This window comes from Amphiura filiformis, chromosome 16 (genome assembly GCF_039555335.1).
Source record: "Amphiura filiformis chromosome 16, Afil_fr2py, whole genome shotgun sequence".
Taxonomy (NCBI): Eukaryota; Metazoa; Echinodermata; class Ophiuroidea; order Amphilepidida; family Amphiuridae; genus Amphiura; species Amphiura filiformis.
The window spans coordinates 12,124,771-12,145,823 of NC_092643.1; the positions used below are offsets into that span (position 1 = coordinate 12,124,771).

General features: G+C 37.4%; 2 protein-coding genes across 3 annotated transcripts in view; both read left to right on the forward strand.

The window, feature by feature from the left end:
• The window catches only part of LOC140135577 (uncharacterized), a 30,550-nt gene extending 11,376 nt beyond the window's left edge, over nucleotides 1–19,174 (forward strand). Inside the window, exons 1-3 of one of the 2 annotated variants that reach the window (XM_072157118.1) lie at nucleotides 14,975–15,100; nucleotides 16,517–16,836; nucleotides 17,409–19,174. In XM_072157118.1, coding sequence (XP_072013219.1) covers nucleotides 16,524–16,836; nucleotides 17,409–19,108 — 2,013 coding nt within the window. In that variant the 5' untranslated portion in view covers nucleotides 14,975–15,100; nucleotides 16,517–16,523 and the 3' untranslated portion in view covers nucleotides 19,109–19,174. Of the gene's footprint in view, nucleotides 1–14,974; nucleotides 15,101–16,516; nucleotides 16,837–17,408 lie in introns of those variants that run through there. The other variant, XM_072157119.1, reaches the window with a different exon arrangement.
• Nucleotides 8,686–12,110, forward strand: LOC140136360 (uncharacterized). The gene is made up of 2 exons (XM_072158089.1): nucleotides 8,686–9,007; nucleotides 9,417–12,110. The coding sequence occupies exons 1-2, from the start codon at nucleotides 8,686–8,688 to the stop codon at nucleotides 11,111–11,113; spliced, it is 2,019 nt and encodes a 672-aa protein (XP_072014190.1). The 3' UTR covers nucleotides 11,114–12,110.
• Nucleotides 19,175–21,053: the final 1,879 nt, after the last annotated feature.

Here is a 21,053-nt window from a genome sequence, read left to right on the forward strand (position 1 = left end):
AGATCATGAATAAAAATAAGAGATATTGCTCCAAAGCACATGTGTCTTTATAAACTGCCCGCCGGCCGCTGAGAGTAGCTTCTATTACAATATAAGCTTATCTACCAAAACACGTTTCAAAACGTAAAAAGGGGCCAAGTTTAAAAAATCTTTCCTGTGTGGCTTTTCACCCTTTTTTAAACTTGGTCCCATTCAGTAAAGTGGTACCGTAATAACATGAAGAATGAGTCCTAATTTGTACATGCAACAATTATGTTTAAGACTGTTCGAAAGCGGTGCAATATGACGTAGGCTATGTATTTACAAAAACATTTGAAGGTTTATGTTTCATTATATTGCGTGTTCATAAAGAGTAGTAGAGCATTATATATACTTAGCAAATTGACTGTCAACCTGTTACATGTTATAGGCCCTACATCTGTACATAAGGCGCAGGATCGCACAAGACGATGAAGAATTTAACAAAGTGAGTATTTGCTACTTTTGCTTAAATCAAAATACATTATAACGTCTTTACGGAAAAACTTCAATCAAGCACGAACATTAATTAATTTACTCTACAAAATGAAAACTGACAACTAAGAAAACAAACAAGTAGCCTAAAGATGACTTCGTATGGGTCTTTAGAAACTTTCATAAATGGGACCAAGTTTAAAAAAGGGTGAAAAGCCACACAGGAAAGATTTTTTAAACTTGGCCCCTTTTTACGTTTTGAAACGTGTTTTGGTAGATATTAATTCTTTTTTTGAGGAAAAAAGATATTGCGCGGTAAGTGGTTCTTTGTAGCCATGCGAGGCTAAGTAGTTGGATATCCATATTTCGCGGTTAATGGTTCTTTGTAGCCCTGCGGGGCAAACTAGTTGGATATCCATATTTCGCAATGAGTGGTTTTTGAAGCTTCGAGGGCAAACTAGTTGGATATCCATATTTCGCGGTTAGCAGTTCTTTGTAGCCCTGCGGGGCAAACTTGTTGGATATCCATATTCGCGGTTTGTGGTTCTTTGTAGCCCTGCGGGGCAAAACTAGTTGGATATCCATATTTCGCGATGAGTGGTTTTTTACAGCTTCGAGGGGCAAACTAGTTGGATATCCATATTTCGCGGTTAGCAGTTTTTTGTAGCCCTGCGGGGGCCTATGTTCGATATCCTCATTTCGCGGTTAGTGGTTTTTAAACGACCCGTAACCACCCCAATCAGCTGCATGGGGTAAAAGAATTATTTAAAAAAATAATAGCTGAACCCTATAGTTCAGCCAGGGACTGGAAACGACATATTGATGACTATATATAGAGTGTATTCAATAAACCCAAGCGGAACGAGAGCTGCTAAGTAACCGCTATCCGAACCATAAACACCTGCATTATCAGACAACGAGTGTTCCATTTTCTCACGTTGTACACACGTCAGTCGAATTTGGCGGTGTTGGTTTGTTAGCCCTCCAAGTTATAACATCGTTCACTTTGTGTTGAACATTTTATGTGGGCCGCACTGTAATAACATAAAGATCTTTCTGATCAGTGTGATGATATCATTTCAAGAGGTCACTTCCCGATTAACATGATTAAGCTAAACAGCCTATAGCTGTGTTCACACATGCACTTATTACCGGTAATATTTTATCTAGGCTTATGTCCGATCGAATTAAATATATCCGCTAATTCCTTAGCGCGTCCACATTTGTCGGCAATAGCGCTATACGCTGTCGAAGTTACGTAATAATCGGATTAACTACCATAGCAATAGGTGAATCATGATGATTACTTGCACCTGTAAGATTAGTATCTTTGAAAAGACCAGTATTGTATTCAATCTATATGTTCAAAATTGTTTTCACCTATTGCTATGGTAATTAATCCGATAAATTACAGCGTATGTTCGACGTGTTATGTCCGATATAGCCTATTACCGGTCATAAATCCCTATTACCGGTCATATAATGTAACCCGATTTTAAATTTTTTCACTTTCAATAAACGCCCCTCTTTAGAAAAAATTACAGACCATGCGGTAGGTATGTCATGTAAGAAAAATGCTAATTCAAAAGTTCCAAAATTCAGACCAATTTTGTATTTATGTAGGTTCTATTATTATTATTATTATTGGCATTATTAGGATTAGTATTATCACTATTATTATTATTATTATTATTATTATTATTACTATTATTATTATTTTAGTTTCACAAAGTAGTCCCATTTTACAGTAGACTTAGCTCGATATCGCATTTTATACATGTAGGCCCTACATGGTGGACATCTTTGAAAAAATGACAAAAATAAAAAAATAACGACGACTCCCATCATCATGCTATCTTTCTCTTGGGGGTCCCAAATTTACAAAAAGTCGGCTTCAATAAAATTGCGACCTCCCCTATTTCGTCAGCAAAGATTTTATGGCCCCCACCGTTTGCACCCCCCCAAACAGGCATCAGTCTTTTGGAATAAAATAAACACACTATCTGTAGTCATGTTGTGTTGTGACTCCCTACATTTTATGACACTCCCTATTTTTCTTTCCGTATTTGGGACCCCCCTAATTACTCTGCTCAGTGGCGTAGATTTCTTTTTGACATTGGGGGGATGGAGTTGGAAAAAAATCAAGTATAGTCAATCCAGCACCTTTTGGCGACAGAATAAGTTTCTGGTTCAATTGTGCGAGAAGCGCGCGAAAATTTTTGCTATTTTGAAGCTAAACTGATGAAATAATGGTGTAAAAGTAGAATAAATGCGCGCGAAGCGCGCGAAATTACACTTTGGGGGCAAAAAATGGGCAAATATGAGGTTAATTTGGTCAGAAACCCATTATCAGGCGTCAACATGGGGGGGGGGTGATTGAATGGACCATCCCCTGGCAAAATATTGGGGATTTACCCCCCCATCCCCCGGGATCTATACGCCTATGACTGTGCTTAAAATTTTGCGCGAGTGATATACTCCCAGTTATATCCGACAGCCCAATAGTACTGCATGTCCACATGTAATTACTATTACCGGACGTAACGTTTCGATCGGTCTTAACAGCTCTTAACCCTGGTCATCTTCAGCCTTAAATTTTCGGATTTAAAGCACCTTACGTCGGATATAGTAATTTTTTTTATATCCGACGCTCATTCACACTGCCACTTATATCCGATACTATTACCGACGTAATTTAAGTCCGACTGTGTGAACAAATTGTCGGATTTAAAGCACATTACGTCGGATATAGTTATAGTTATATCCGATATAGTTATATCCGACGCTAATTCACACTGCCACTTATATCCGATACTATTACCGACGTAATTTAAGACCGGTAATAAGTGATTTAAGTCCGACTGTGTGAACACGACTTATGTGGAAGAATTTTATGCATGAGCATTGAGCAACCACATCAATGATGTAGTAATGAATACCCTCTATTGTTATCGGATTAATTTTTACGACCTTCGTCAATCGATTACATGGGAGTAGCAACGAGAACACGGTGTTTGATTTCACTCACATAATAGATCAATATTGACCTACATCCAGCAAGGATCAGCCAAGCACTACAGTGGCCAAGCACGAAAGGTTTCTTGTTATCTCTTCAAGTATTTTTACCTTAGGTCTATAATCATAATGCAGGCCTAAATCCCGGCCTAAATTAAGTGTACTGTTCGAGTAGGAGGATTTGTTTGATATTATTCTTGATTTTGAATAATATTATAGTACCTGTTTGTTTCCATATATCGCTTATTAAAATTACAATTCACCACATACACATTCCAGTTTGCGAGAGGTTTATAATGAATAAATGAATAGGTGTTATTATTTCGAATTATAATTATTTAGGGAGAGTGTTGTAGGATTTTGTTAGAAAAGGGATGATTGTTGATCATGTTTATTTTATTGTTGTATGTATTTTCCTGTCATTTCCTGCAAACCTAATAAAGATATTTTGATAATTGAAAATAGTGTGTATCATAAATCGTAGAGGTTGAAAGAGTCAACAAGCGTCAGAAATTATAATTTGCCATGGAACTTCGGTCATATTTTATTTGAAATATAACTGGATGTTAGGGTCTGCATGCATGGTATGCATAGTATGATGATATACAGACACTGACCTTTCCCTAAAACTATTAAGCAGCAAGTTTTGTATCACACCCATCATGGGTTCGAACCCCTTTATTGTATTTTATTGTTAAACCTGAATAGCGTGATTACTTTTGAATGAGCGGCAGCACACATATTTTGTTTGAGGATAGCTGGATCTATCTCCTTTTCCTCACATCTTCTCTGTAGTACAAAGCTGTCTTTTTATCTAGTGTTTAGACAATGTTTACTCAACCATCGCTATCAATGGATGTTGCCATTTTTGACGACTTCTAACTTTTGAAATGCCCAAAATGAATCAATAAAACCGTGTATAAGATATTTGCAGGGATATTTGGGCGCGATTACACAAAATTAGAAAACAAATGGGCACTTCTGGATTGGGTATCTATAGAGGCCCTGCATGAAATTATTGATTGGCTCCAAACAAAGAATTTGAACCGGTGTCCTTCACCGTAGTTATGGCGGAGTACAGTCCATTCAATCAAATGTTGTCATCAACCTATTTGATCGTAGTGCAGGGTTATGTGTGTGAGACGAACTGTCACGGTAGATTGCAATCATGCTTTTGTTGAATGCATTTGAGTAGTCTGCCATATTTACGGGATGATACGTCACATGCAATGCTTCTATAGATTCTATAGAATTTAAGTATGATATATTTTCGATGGTAATATATTTTCACTTTCAAAGTTTGTAGTTTTCATAATTGCAATTTCTGAATATTATATAAAAAGCGGGAATAAGTCTATAAATGTAAGAGTATCGGATCATTTTGAATGTTAATAAATACGAAACGCCGGCGGTAGACACCAGCGATATCAGGGATTGCCGCGATTCCTGCAGTAGCTTTTATGAATAGAATACAATAGTGGATACAATAGCGGATACAATAGCGGAACAATAGAGCTCTCTTACGGGTAAATAAACCTCGTCGCGTTTTGCTAAATTTCACTTCTTCTTTTCATGAACTAACCGTTATTTCATTAAGTAACCGTTATTTTTAAAACTTGGCAAAACCTCGACGCGAGGTTTTTAATAGAGGCCCTGCATGAAATTATCGATTGGCTCCAAACAAATGATTTGAGCCGGTGTCCTTCACCGTAGTTATGGCGGAGTGCAGTCCATTCAATCAAATGTTGCCATCAACCTATTTGATCGTAGTGCAGGGTTATGTGTGTGAGACGAACTGTCACGGTAAATTGCAATCACGCTTTTGTTGAATGCATTTGAGTAGTCCGCCATATTTACGAGATGATACGTCACATGCAAGGCCTCTATACTTGTAATCTCGGTGAGAGATTGGTCATGTTGGTTAAAAACCAATCATTGGCTAAAACCAATCGCTGATAGAGTAGCGATGCAGGTATGAATATTGTTGAAGTTGAGCGGAGACCTGTCGAGTCTTTCAATGGTCTGTAAACACAGGGACAATAAGATCACATTCTTATGTTTCATATTGTATAGATGAATTGATTGTATTCCTAGTTTAATGAAAATAAACTGATGATGTAGATTCTTTTGATATGATTATATTCTCAAACAATTAAATACATCACATTATTTTCGGTCAATTTAAAAACCTTTTGGTGGATTTGCAGTTAAATGTGTTGAAAGAATATGATAATCGTATCTTAGTGGATTGAACTTCCAGTGAGTGTATTGAAAACAAAAAAAACTGACAACAAGTCGAATTTTCTTGTGTTGGCAACGTCAAAGAGGGTAATGAGCATGCGTAGATCGTAAAAATGTGTCATTTCAGCTAATGGATGGAAACGCTGTGGTATCTCATATTGTTCAGGTGATGTGCTTAGCCTAAGTCGCTCGGCCTATCTCGAACAAAATCGCCATGCATAGCTGTTGAAGAACTAGTTGATTCGCCCTACTATCACGGCAATTTTTGACTCGAAAATAATATAGGGATGATGACGCTGTGTGGCCTACACAAAATGATTTATCTTATCCTAAAATGCATGTTAAGATACCGTAAACGTTCGCCTAATGGCGCACCTGGGATCCTTTGCCTTGGAGTAAATTTCATGTAAAAATAGAGAGCTCCCTCCTCTAAAAATCCCAACAAACATTAAGGGTATATGCCCCTATTTGCTGGTGGGATTTTAACGGGAGGGCACTTTTAGTTTGTGTCTAAAATTCCAGTTATGTCAAGGGGGCCCATAGCCCCATTAGGCGAACGTTTACGGTATGCTTATGATCCCTGCGAAAATACGTTCTTGACAGTACACAATGCAGCTATGTAAGCATCGTAACGCGAGTTCAAAATACAAAATAACAACGGTGTCAAAACACAACAATATGATCACATCAAATTAGCACTAACTTCGGCGAAGGTAATCCATATCTTTTTAGGCTGTCCGGTCTATTGTCGTTTTCATGACATACATGATGATACATCACAGTGTATCACTTTCGCCCTGATCTCTGTCCATAATATGATATCCATAAAGGGTATATGGAATGCTGACGTAATAATTTATGTGCGCGGAGCGCGAAAATTTTGCATCATGAATGCTACCAATTTATTTAAAATCAAAGGTTAATTTTGGTATGATTAAAACGTGGGACTAATTCTCAATTATAATTATAGTTTGTTTGTTTTTTATCCATAAGGAGTCAAACTTTTTGGTGCCCTTTTAAGATCCAAAACTTTTGAACCCCCCTAATGCCCAGCCCCCCCCCCACCAAGTATTTATGAACACCCCGTTAATGGCGATATCGTAGGCCTATAGCTGTTTAAATTTTTATTTAGTGCACAGGTAGTCTTGCGTGAATTGAGAATGATTTGGGAATACCCCGCATTAGAAATTCATGGAAACGTGTAAGGGACATGAAAATAAACGATTTTTGGGAGTCATAAAATTACGATATCCCCATGTTAACGAATGCATATTTATACTGCACCAAAAGTGATGGAATCCACGTCTTTCAGACAAATTTCATCATGAGTTTCATTTCTTTGTCTAAATACTGCTGAATATCAAGTATTGCTTAATATTACACTCTACGTTATGCATGCCTTGTGTAGCTTTCCGTCATGACGTAATTCACCATCAAGTTCATAGTTCATGGTTCGCTGATACGGATAACATACCTTTATTTGCTTTATGACTGCGCACAGTGTTCATTACGAAGCCAGTTCTGAAAGGATAATTCAAGATAACTTGTAAAACTAACGAAGAGCTGAAGGTAAGTTGATATACGGTTGTTTGTTGCGGATATAAAGTTGATGCAAGATTAACATGAACAATAATTATTATTAGAGCCTACTTTTATCAAATCAATGCTATCAAAAATTAGGATTGGTGCTTTATACTATTATAGTTAATATGAAAGCTTATGTATGTATATCTCTATGTGTTATTTTACAAATGTGAAGCCTACATTGTTTTCATTACAATGTTGTATACTTAAATTTTGACATATGGGATGGAGTTTGTCGGACGGAAACCATGGGTGTAGATTTGATGTAAAAGTGGAGGGGGGAGTTGAATCTGAAGCGCGATCTTCGTGGCATGGGAGCCAGCTGGCTAAGAACCTGGTGGGTCAGGGTTTAGGGGGCGAAGCCGTCGGAAGCTCGTGGCAATTACAGAATCGAAATGGTACCAACATTTTGATAGTAATCACAATTAAACACGTTAGTCTATAAAGTTAATATTAACGAAATGAAAACGAGAATCTCTTCATCTGCAGGAGACAACTAATTGATTGTTCTAATGGTATGAAAAAAAGTGGATAATTACATCCAGGTGGGGGAATATATCCCTCATCAATGATCTACGGTCACTGTAAAATCTGTCTTTTGCTCCCTGAATAACTTTAAAAATGCGCATGAAACTTTGTCATTAATTTGAATCTTAAGTTTTTCCAATATGACGTTATTCGTTAAACCAAATATTATAATAAGGGGGCACTAGAGTGACAGCCTATATCTCTATAACTATATACATGGGCGGCAGGGCTCATATGTGGCACACGTATGGATCAAGACATGTGCCTTTTGCCCATTTTGGCCCCAGATATTCAAGACTAGGGGCCCCAGAAGTACATAGGTTTGAACAAAGGGCCGGGTGTTTCTTAGTGAATAAAGCAACTACAGCACTCTGAGTTGGTATCATTGCAAACACTTATTACTCAATTGTTAAGCAAAATGAGAACAGAGCAACAAAATGAGTGAATTGAACTCAGTGTTGATTACATTGTACTTATATTGAATAAAAATTTAATCAATACAGTATTGAGTTCCATTTGACTCCTTTAATTGTTCTATCAGCAAAAGAAAAGGTTTAAATGTCGGGTTATAGAAAGGGTATGAAAATGTTTTAATAATATTCATAAACATTTTTGAAAACGTGATGCAAAACATTCTAGACCAAACATTTTGCAAAAATGTTTGCCCGATATATTTTGCAATAACGTTTTAAAAACGTGTTCATGATCTTTATATAACCCGACATTGAAATGTTATTAAAACGTTTTGAATAACCGTTTTAAGAACATTTTTGTGTTTGCTGGGGTTTGCCCTTTTACACAAAGTTGAGTAATTTTTACTACTTTTTTTATTTAGAGAATTATTATTATTATTACAGATAAGCCATGGCAGCCTCCATCACTACCCAATCGTGTGACCTGACCAAGTGCAGTATATGCCATCAACTTCTTAAGTCTCCTCGGAGTCTTCCATGCTTACACAGCTACTGCACAACGTGCCTTGAAAAGCATACCAAAGATTCATCACCCAACAGTAAAGTAAAATGCGTTGAATGTGGCGAAGAATTCGACATTCCACCAGGTGGCTTGAAAGAATGGCAACCACTGGCGATTGTTCATCGGTTAACAGAGCAGAAGGCAGTGCAGATGCAATTGATGTCAGATGAAACCATTCATTGTACTGCTTGTGCTGGCGTCGGTGATGAAGGTAATTTGTAATTATCAGATAGACATGATTAGAAATGTTTCTTAAATGAAATTGTACACCATTATTAGGCTCCAAGTACTCCATCATGACGGTAAGAACCCTCCAAAAATATCGGATAATGAAGCGGAGATTACTGATTTGTCCTTAAGTTGCATGTATGTCATCATTTTAAAAACGTTACAAATTTTTGTTCTTTTTCCTGGAAAAACCCTGATACTATTTACTTCAAGCTAAATATAAAAAATCCAGAAGTTTATTATTATATGGCTCTTTTGGAAAATTAGTTAATAATTTTTGATCCTTGGCTAAATGTCTTGCCTAAATGCAGCGTCTTGAAAAGAGTGTTGTATTATTATGAATTGAAACACGTACTTAATTCAGCATTTTTCGTTTTACGTCTTTTATACAGAAGAACAAGGCAATATATCTGACATACCTACTGCTGTAGCTCGATGCACAGAATGCGAGGACTACTTATGTAAGCGATGTGTGACTACACACAAAATACAACGAATCATGAAAAGCCACCCTGTTGTTACCCTCGATGAGCTTCGTGAGGGGAAATTCCCGGAAGCCACTGCTACTGAGCAGAAGATGTGCGTCAAACACAAAGGTGAAGCGCTGTTATTCTATTGTGAAACCTGCGATGTTCCCATCTGTCGCCAGTGCGGTTTTATCGCTCATCGTCATCCAGAACATAGGCAAGCCGAGATGGAAGAGGTCGCCAAGGAGAAGAACGATCAGCTTCAACAGATGCAAGAAAGATGCAGGAAGAATGAGGATGAAGTCAATAAGGCTTTGCAAGAAATCCGTAAGATCAGACGTGATTTTGATCTTGCTGTCTCGGAAGCTAGGATCCAGATCAAAGATACCGTCAAGAAATTGAAGTCTTCTTATTTGAAGCGTCTGGATGAGGCACGGAAGGTTACTGAAGAGGAGTTAAACACCATAGAGAAGGAAGGTCTAGAAACCATCAAGACCGCCGATAACCAGCTGACCTCCATCATATCGCGGATATCAACAGCAAAGGCAATTACCAAATCTCTGAAAGAAAGTGGATCTGAGTTTGAAGTCGCTTCTGATTATGGGAGCCTGAAAGCTGTGTTAGAAGATGCCATTGTGACAGAGCCTTCCTCGCTTATTCATACGGGGAAGAATTTGACTGATGTCACATTCGAGGAAAACCAAGATCTGAATTCAGATAAGATAGTCATTGGTCGGATTTTGTCAGGTAGTAAACGTCGTAAACGTGAGTTAATGACGCCTGTCTTGAAGATGGAATTCGGAAATGTTGGAAACGAGAAGTTATCCACTGCACTAGATGTTACCGTTACAGTAACGGGAGATGTAGCTGTTACGGATCATTCTAGCTCGAGACCGAAAGTGACGATTTTTAATTCCAGCGGTGCATTCAAATTTGCTTTCAACGTCAATGTAGGTGTCGATGCAGGGCGACCATCCAACCCTTGGTGCATTCAGGTTGGCCCCGACAATTTCTTCTACGTCACCGATTATCAGTCACCATACGTAAAGATATTTGATTTCCAAGGGACTTACAAACGATACTTCCATACAGTATCTCCAGATAATGTTGCATACAATACGCATGGATCAAGCACTGTAAAAGGCTTAGCATTCAACTCTAAACAGCAGGTTCTTGCAGGGAATGTTACACACAACTTCATAAGTTGTCATTCACTGGACGGAGTGCATCAGAAGAGTATGAAGCTGACGATTAGGCCATGTTTTATTGCAGTCACATCGAGAGGCAGCATCCTTGTCAGTTCTTACTCATCCGGTGGTGAAGTTCAAATCATAGACGAAGCCGGAAAGATTCTGTCAAAACTTCAGATACCCATTGGCGTTTCATCCTGGTATCCTGCAGGTCTCGTAATAAGCACGTACTTTAATGCTGACGACGAAAACGACGAAGTGTTTGTCGCTGATCGAGCCAACGGACGCGCTGTCTATCGCTACTCCGCTTCAGGGAAATATATTGATTGCTTGAAAGATTTTTCAAGTGCTATATACGGCGTAGCGCTTTCTGCTGACGAGAATCTACTCTTTGTGGCAAATAGGTCATTAGTGAAATGTTTTGAAATTTAAATCTGATGTGCTAACAATCACTTCGGATGGCTTAAAACTGTCCATATTCATATCCATATTATTTCCATAAAAATCATTACAAAGTATATCAGAAATAATAGCTTATAATATACGTTATGGAGGAAAAGGCTGGGAAGCCTAAAACCCAAGAAAGTTATCCTTTCTCCAAAATCATAGCAAGTTAGCGATAAAAAAAATATACACTATAATAACCAAAAGAAGAGACGATACTCGCGGAAAAATTAAATAATATTTTAGAGATGAGTGTTTCTTTTAATAATAGATTACAGAAATCTAACGAATTCCAAAGAACGGGGCCACTTGTAATTGCTAGCTTGTTTTTGGTTAAATTTAAATCGTTTACAACTTGTCTTGTCTTGTACTATAGTAAGGGATGTTGGAACGTTTGATAAAATAATTATTTAATGATGAGGGCGCCTGTAATACTTATGGCTATTATTACAGATCGGAATTCCCAAATCTGTATTTACTTTAGAAATGAATGAAAACAACAATACACAGGGTGTCTCAAAAGTCTCGATACAATATTTTAAACGTTCATAACTCTAGTATACAGCACGAGACAACAAAGACGAAGGTATCTTTGCACAGAGAAAACTTGCAATTTGCAATTGCAAACTGCAATTTGTTTTTTGACACCAAATTTGACATATAAACCCACTAGCATAATAAATAATCTACGGTGAAACAGTTGGGCATATTACACACAAAACCATACAATAAGTTTACAGCACATCTCCGGATCCAAAGTATCCACTAGAACTCCTCTTAACTTCTAGACCAATGTCCCTCCATTCATTTCCATTGCAATATCAAACCGTTCTCGTATTATATAAATAGACTATTAAGGGGGTACTACACCCCTCGATAAATTTGTGTCTATTTTTGCATGTTTCTCAAAAACTAATAACACAGTGGTAACAAAAGTTATGTATATTATAGGGGCAAGGAATCCAATTACTACAATGGAATTTCAGTGACCCAAGGCAAGCGGTTTTTTATTTATAAGAAATAAGGTACCGCTAGGATGTACCTCGTTTCCTATCATATATACTGAACCGCTTGTCTTGAGTCATTGAAATTTCAGTGTAGTAATCGGATTCCTTGCCCCAATAACTTTTGTTACCAGTGTGTTATTATTTTTTGAGAAAAATGCAAAAATAGTCACAAATTTACCACATGGGTGTAGTACCCCCTTAAGATTATATACAACACCACGAAATGTGTACTTATGTTTGATTTTATTCAGAAGCCAGTAAAAACTATCTTCTGAAGTTGTGTAATATTCCATCCTTCAATTCTCTGCCCTCTCACAAGACTCCTGCACCAGGACTGTTAGGACGTAACTCTTAATAATTCGCAGTAGATGATGAAAGACGGGGAGGTCAACATTGAAGTGTCATCGTTCTTCATACTGTAACACTGCAAACCCAAGGAAAACAACCAATATTTATTGTTTTCCATTAAAAGTGTTCCAAAGTCAAGGCATATTCTAAACATTAATTGTCACATTTGATCTTTAGTTGGTGCTTCATCATCAATGTGTCATCATCAATGTGATCAGGGCCAGGGTTGAAACTACTATTTGAATATATATAACCATTGTTAGGTTGGAAATTTTATGAGGAAATGATCATAATCAATTATATCATAAAAGAATAAGATGAGATTTGTCTTCGAAATTTTACTAGAAAAGAAGGCTAAAAATCGATTTCATAATTCTCAACGAGAAATGCACATTTTTGGTTACCAGTATTGACATGTCACATTTGAGTTGCATTGTTCATTGGTCATGTATTAACGAAGGAAAATGTATCATGTTTGATATCCAAATAATTGTATGAATTTACTGTTTCCAAATATGTATTTTGATTCCCCCTTGGCCAATTATAGCGAAAGATGTGACGGTTCAAAATGGTATCGAGACTTATGCGACACCCTGTAGTTACAGTTCTGAACTTTGGTAATGCTGTGAAAACTGCTATAATATGTGTTCTGAAAGTAGTGCATTTTGCACCATAGATTTGAGGTAGTGAAAATACTACGTTTCAGCAAAATGTTTTTGTTGGATCATCTTCAATCAGGCTAAGCTCTGGTTAACAGAGATCTGTCCTGTCAATGTAAGTAGAACAGATATAATAAACTGTACCTGAACGGAGTGGATGTTCTGCCAGTCTTCAAGTCTACAGTGGACCTCATGGGACACAAATATGGTACGAGATATTATTCATGTTAATTCTGAGAGTTGTCTGGGACTTATTAACTGATCAGCAACAAGAACAAGACTTCATGATTAGTACATGTAGTAAACATGGTAAATGTTAAGATCATTGATTATATTTATATGCAATAGCATTGTCAAATCATATTGTACTTTAAATAAATAATTCAGATGTTTTGAATTAAAAATTAGTGTGTTACTTTGTGTATCATCAAGTGAGCTTTCGTGAAAGGTAATTTCGGCCTTCGCCCTTTCTGGATCGTAACACATGGAAGAAGGTGGACCTTTTTTGGACCTTATCACAAAATGTTGGCGGGGAGGGGCGATAACCCCCTGCCTACATCCCTGGCAATAATGATTACAAAAACGTTAAAATATGGCCGATTTGGAATATTTTTATATTATGCTTAAAGTATCCGAGTGCGCTTGTAGGGGTGGGCCTGCTTTTTCTAGAAGAACTAATTAATGACAATTAATTAATGATAATTGGGTATTGTGTTGGGCAACTTGCTGGGGTACAGTGGCCCGGGACAGTGGCGTAGAAGGAACTCTTTAAGATTGAAGCAAAGGCATGGCAACTTTCAATGAGAGGGGAGAGTAAATGTGCTAAAAAGTACAAAAAATCCTAAATCTTAAATATCAAGGTGGCCAGAATCCCACAGGTGGGCAAGATTTCTTGTATGGGGGAGGGCAGCTTCTTCCTTGCCTCCATTGGCATGTTGGCTACGCCACTGCCTATGAGTCCAGTGTGTGTGACTGATTGCATTGGCATAATGAGTTCGGTATTTAGACAGAAGAGCAATTAAAACAATGTTGTAGCTTTTGAATTCAATCGGTGCATGTACTACTAGTAGTATAGTACCCAGTAAAAGATTTCAATTTATCATTTTTATTATTTCAGAGAACTTATAAAGTGCATTTCCCATGGACCAATGCGTTGTACAAAGATATAAAATATAAAATACATCAAAACTACAAGATGGTAATCGATACATACTCCTAATTACATCCAACTTTTAAATAAAACTGATAATGCGCAGCAATCTGAAGTACTCTTGAACCCAAATAGGGACCTACATCATATAAAATACATATTACATGTAGGCCTATTATCAAAAGGCAATGTTTAAAAAGTATAATTTATACAGAACGGGAGAGAATACCTGCAAACAGGTCCTTGTAAATATTCAACAGTATAAAAACCAAAAACACATCATAAAAACACCATTACTGGAATTCGGAACAAATATAATAATCCGTGATAAATTGCGATAACTGTTTATATTTAGTGCATGCGCAGGTCGTCTTGCGTGAGCTGAAAATGATTGGGGGAATCCCCGCAATAAAAATTCACGGAAGCGTGTAAGGGACATGAAAATAATTGCTTTTTAGGGTCATAAAAAGACGATAATATTAACTAGTGTAGCCTATATCTATACATGCATCACAAGTGACGAATCCACGTTTTTCCGACAAATTTAATTAAGAGTTTCATTTCATTTTCTTAATCCTTAATTTTAATATCAAGTATTGCTTAATATTTCGCTCTACGTTTAATTATATGTCTTGTGTAGCTTTCCGTCATGACGTGATTCACCATCAAGTTCATAGTTCATGGTTCGCTGATACGGATAACCTACCTACCTTTATTTGCTTTATGCCTGCGCTCAGTGTTCATTACGAAGCCAGTTCTGAAAGAAACGGTCGATCTCAGGATAACTTGTAAAACTAACGAAGCGCTGAAGGTAAGTTGAGGATAGAAATTATCATCTGTTGTTTGGTGCGGACGTAAAGTTGATGCAAGATCGTTAGGGGTGGTGCAATAATTATGTGTACCCCGGGGGTGAATTATAGGGGGGGCAAAGATTTTTGGCAGGCCAAAAGGGGGGCAAGCATTTTTGGCAGGTCGAAAGGGGGTCAAGCGATTTTTGGCAGGTCGAAAGGGGGGCAAGCAATTTTGGCAAAGATATTTTGGGCACCGTTTCTATATTACGCCCTAAAAAGGCGTAGGAAAACGTTACGAACACGTTCAAATATGCAAAATTTCCTGCTCGCTGCGCTCGCATTATATGTTAAGACAATTTAAGGTTTTAAATTCGGGTTTCCCAAAATCTTAGTGTGTAAACAGTATGGTAAGGGGGAGCAAAGATTTTTGGCACGTCAAAGGGGGGCAAAGGTTTTTGGCACGTCGAAAGGGGGGGCAACGATTTTTTTGGCACGGCCAAAGGGGGCAAGCGATTTTTGGCAGACCATTTTGAGAATTCACCCCGCCAGGGGTACACATAATTATTGCACCACCCCTTATACTTGTAGTACAGGAGAGATGTTATAACCTACCTTTGTTCCAATACTATCAAGAATTAGGATTTGTACTTCTATAGTTAAAATGAAATCTCTCTGTCTTATTTTACAAATCTAAAGCCTACATTCTTTTCATTGTGGTCAATGGCGTATACTTTATTCTGACATAGGGGATGAAGGTTGGTGTACGTAATCCATGGTTGTAGATTTGTTGTAAAAGTGGAGGGGTATGAAGTTGAAGCCGAAGCTCGTGCTTCATGGTATGGGAGCCAGCTAAGGACATGGTGGACCAGGGTTCAAGGGGGAAGCTGTCGGAAGCTACTGGCAATGGTGCCAAAAGTTGAAATATATTTTGATGGTAATCACAATTAACCACGTTAGTTTAGAAAGTTAATATTACCGAAATGAAAACGAGAATATCTTCATCTGCAGGAGACAACTAATTAGTTGATGACCAATGATTACATTGGTCATCACCCAGGTCAAAAAAGTGTTCCCTGAATAACTTTCTTAGAACCAATGCGCGTGAAATTTTTGTTTCCCTTTTTCACAGCGTATTTTTTACCATTTTTTTAGTTAGAGTGTACTGATAGCACTTGATATCTTAACCTGTGTACATGATCCCATTATATTATTATTATTATTATTATTATTATTATTATTATTATTATTATTATTATTATTATTATTATTATTATTATTATTATTGTTGTTGTTGTTGTTGTTGTTGTTGTTGTTGTTGTTGTTGTTAATATTATTATTATTATATTATTATATTATTACTATTACTACTACTACTACTACTACTACTACTACTACTACTACTACTACTACTACTACTACTACTACTACTACTACAGATAAGCCATGGCTGCCTCATTGAATACCAAATCGTGTGATCTGGCCAAGTGCAGTATATGCCATCAACTTTTGAAGTCTCCTCGGAGTATTCCATGCTTGCACAGCTACTGCGCAACCTGCCTCGAAAAACATGCCAAAGATTCATCACCCAACAGCAAAGTAAAATGCGTTGAATGTGGAGAAGAATTCGACATCCCACCAGGTGGCTTGAAAGAATGGCAACCACTGGCGATTGTTGATCGGTTAACAGAGCAGAAGGCGATGCAGATGCAATTGATGTCAGAAGAAACCATCCATTGTACTGCCTGTAGCGAGGAAGGTAATGATCAGATTCTAAAATTGAACACGATTATTAAACTGTAAATTCTCCATCACATCATGAACTAATCATTATGGATGTTAAAAACCCAAAAGAATATCGGATACATTTTGTGTCATGTCGAAGAGACGTTAAAATCTATAGTTAATTATTCAGGCTAGATACAAACTATCTTTTACCAGCTCATTTTTGGCTCATGTCAGCACAGAAATATAAAACCCTACCATATTGGTCCAATGCAAATACGATATGCGGACCTCTAGATTTTAACAATACATAAAACAGTAACATGTCGCTAGCTCCAACAAAATCAGAACAAATACTCATCAGACTCGATTTACTGCGACAAATGTTCTTGGCATTACATAAATACAAAAGCATAACATAGTTTGGACTTTTTAAATCTTATAATATTAAAACAGTAACCTGTCGCTAGCTCCAACAAAGTACATTTAAAGAAATGATTGTAAAGAAGAGGCACTTGATGTATTAGTACAGTATGCCTATCATGGATCGAACGTGCGTTAACTTCAGTATTTTGCGTTTTACGTATTTGTACGTATTTTATACAGAAGAGCAAGACAACAAGTCTGACCTACCTACTGCCGTGGCTCGATGTACAGAATGCGATGACTACTTATGCAAACGATGCTTTGCCATACACAAATCTCAACGAACCATGAAACGCCATCTTGTTTTGACACTCGATGAACTTCGTGAAGGCAAGGTCCCGGATGCCAGTGCCATTGAGCAGAAGATGTGTGTGAAACACAAAGGTGAAGCTCTGCTTTTCTATTGTGAAACCTGCGATGTTCCCATCTGTCGCCAGTGTGTCGTAATAACACATCGTCATCCAGAACATAAGCAAGCCGAGTTGGAACAGGTCGCTAAGGAGAACAACGAACAGCTTCAACAGTTGCAAGAAAGATGCAGGAAGAATGAGGAAGAAGTCAATATGGCTTTGCAAGAAATCCGTAAGATCAGACGCGATTTTGATCTGGCTGTTTCAGAAGCTAGGATCCAGATCAAAGAAACCGTCAAGAAATTGAAGTCTTCTTATTTGAAGCGTCTGGATGAAGCCCAGAAGGCTACTGAAGAGGAGTTAAACACCATAGAGAAGGAAGGTCTAGAAACCATCAAGACTGCCGATAACCAGCTAACCTCCATCATATCGCGGATATCAACAGCAAAGACGGTTACCAAATCTCTGAAAGAAAGTGGATCTGAGTTTGAAGTCGCTTTTGATTACGGGAAACTGAAAGCAGTGTTAGAAGATGTCGTTACAGCAGAACCTTCCTCGATTATTCATGCTGGGCAGAACTTAACTGATGTCAAATTCGAGGAAAACAAAGATCAGAATTCAGAAAAGATAGTCATTGGCCATGTCAGATCGCCCAATGCCCGTCATAAACGTGAGTTGAAGAGGACACCTGTCTTGAAGATGGAATTCGGAAATGTTGGAAACGAGCATTTAACCACTGCACTAGATATTGCCATGACACCAACAGGAGATATAGCAGTAACAGATTACAGCGCTGCGAAAGTGAAGATTTTTAATGCCGCCGGTGCATTCAAATCTGCATTCAACATCAAGGTAGGTGTCGACGCAGGGCGACCATCCAGACCATGGTGCATTAAGGTTGGTCCTGACAATTTATTCTATGTCACCGACACCGATTTCAAATCACCTTATGTGAAGATATTTGATTTTCAAGGGACCTTTAAGCGATACTTCTGCACGGTATCCCCAGGTAATGTTGCATACAATACGCATGGATCAAGCTATGTGTGTGGCTTAGCATTTAACTATAAGCAGCAGGTTCTTGCAGGGAATATTACACACAACTTCATAAGTTTCCATTCACTGGACGGAATACATCAGAAGAGTATCAAGGTAACGATTAGTCCATCGTTTCTTGCAGTCACGTCAAGAGGCAGTATCCTTGTCAGTCCTCACTCATCTGGCGAGGTTCAAATCATAGACGAAGGAGGAAAGATTCTATCGAAACTTCAGACACCCATTGGTGTTTCATCCTGGAATCCTGCAGGTCTCGTAATAAGCAAATGCTTTAATGCTGACGACGACGAAGATGAAGTGTTTGTCGCTGATAACGCCAATGGACGCGCTGTCTATCGCTACTCCGCTTCTGGAAAATACATCGATTGTGTGACAAAAGGTTTTTCAAACTGTATATACGGCATAGCGCTGTCAGCTGACGAGAAGCAACTGTTTGTGGCATGTAGCAGTTCAGTAAAGTGTTTTGAACTTTAAACTTGATGTGCTAAAAACCACTTCGAACGGATTAAAACTGCACGTAGAGTTTACGAAACATTATTTCTTATTATGTGGGGTGTGGGGTGGGGTGGGGAGTGTATATGAGGTGTATGGTTTGTGGGGGTGAGTGTTCGGCGTGTATATGTGTATAGGGGTGGGTGGGGTGTGTATGGATGGGATATGTAGGGGTGTGTTGGTACTGTTTGTTGCATGTGGTTTTCTGTTTATAGTGTGCATCTTCAGTAGTTTGACTCAAGATACAAGGATATCCGATGTACGAATATATACAGGGTGTCCCAGAATGAATCTCTTTAATTGCCGAAGTAGCATGTGTCGTATTGCTTGACCCGGACTATATATGTAATAAGGAAGATTATGTCAAAAGGTAGTTATAGGAAGCATATTATAGGCAGCGATTGGAAGTTGAAATTGGGATACGTATTGACACAATAATGCCAGTTGCATTTAAATCTACATGTAATTCGGATAATTTTTGAAATATTTTGGAGAAAAAAAGTATTGACACTGCATGATGCATTTAAATCTATATCAATTTGGGCTACTTTTTTAAATCCAGATTATTTGTATTGTGAATTCCCCTGCTAGTAAAGAAGCCATGAAGCAATATTCCGATGTGTGGTTTCATCAGATACAGATCTGTATTGCTAAACATTGATTAATTACAGGGATAACCATTATTATTATTCTTTTAAACATTTTGCTGTTACAAGAAAAGGGACAGAATTGCTAATTTGAGGTACATCCAGGATACCCTGAAGTTTGTTATCTACTGAAGATAGCGATGACATTTTGTACCGCATTTCTCTGTGCCATTACCCAGCAAACACAAAACGTTTATAAAACTTTTAACAGGTTATATTTTGGATTTTTGGTTTGGGTAAAAACGTTTTAATAACATTAAATGTCGGGTTATATAAAGGCCATGAAAACATTTCAAAACGTTTTGTATGAAAACACACTATAAAATATTTTTAAAATGTTTTGAAAACGTTATTGTAAAACAGTTTTTGCAAACATTATTTGCCAAATATTTTGTCAACACATTATAACATTAAGACATTATAACATTAACATAACATTAAGTTATCAAAAAACGTTTTTTAATATTATGAAAACGTTTTATACCCTTTATTTAAACGTTTTCTGGCAACCATTTCAAACCTTTTTTCGAATGATGTTGAAAATGTCGAGGGCTTAACGGCAGAACCACCTATGTCCATTTGTTTTCTTAATTACATGTTACTCATTTCGACATCAAATAGGCGATTAATTATGCCCTCCATAATAAATGCAAATGATTAGGGGTATGCATCACTTAAACAGTTAGTTATACACATGTGACCATGCATATACCCCAAAGTCACTTACATTTTCTTATGGAGGGCTGAATTAACTGTCCATTAATGTTACCGAAATAAGTAACATGTAGCCTAATTGTGAACACAAATGGATATAAGTTGTTCTGGCTTTAAGCCCTCGATGTTATGTGTTTGCTGGGTAGTGCCATTGTAATAATTACAGTTTACGATTAGATTTGACTACCGATTCGACACCGAGTAAAAAAATCAACAATGGTGTAGCAATATTTAATATTTACCATGTATACTGTACGTTCTAGCCAAATACTATCAAACCTAGGGCTAGTACAAAGCAATTATTTTCATGACAATTTCTATCTATAAGTAATAAATTTGAATACAAAACGTATACACTGTTTCTATGACATAGACATAAAATTCATAAGAATTGTAGGCTTTGAAATATGTAAAGGAATAGGTTTCCCGACAAAGGTCATGAAAGCATAATTATAGTGATTGATATTTTGTAAGCTATAGGTACAAAATTCACAAAATTTTCGTGATAATTGTTTCGTGAATTTCACAATTGTATTATATATTTATATATAGGGCCTACACTCAAT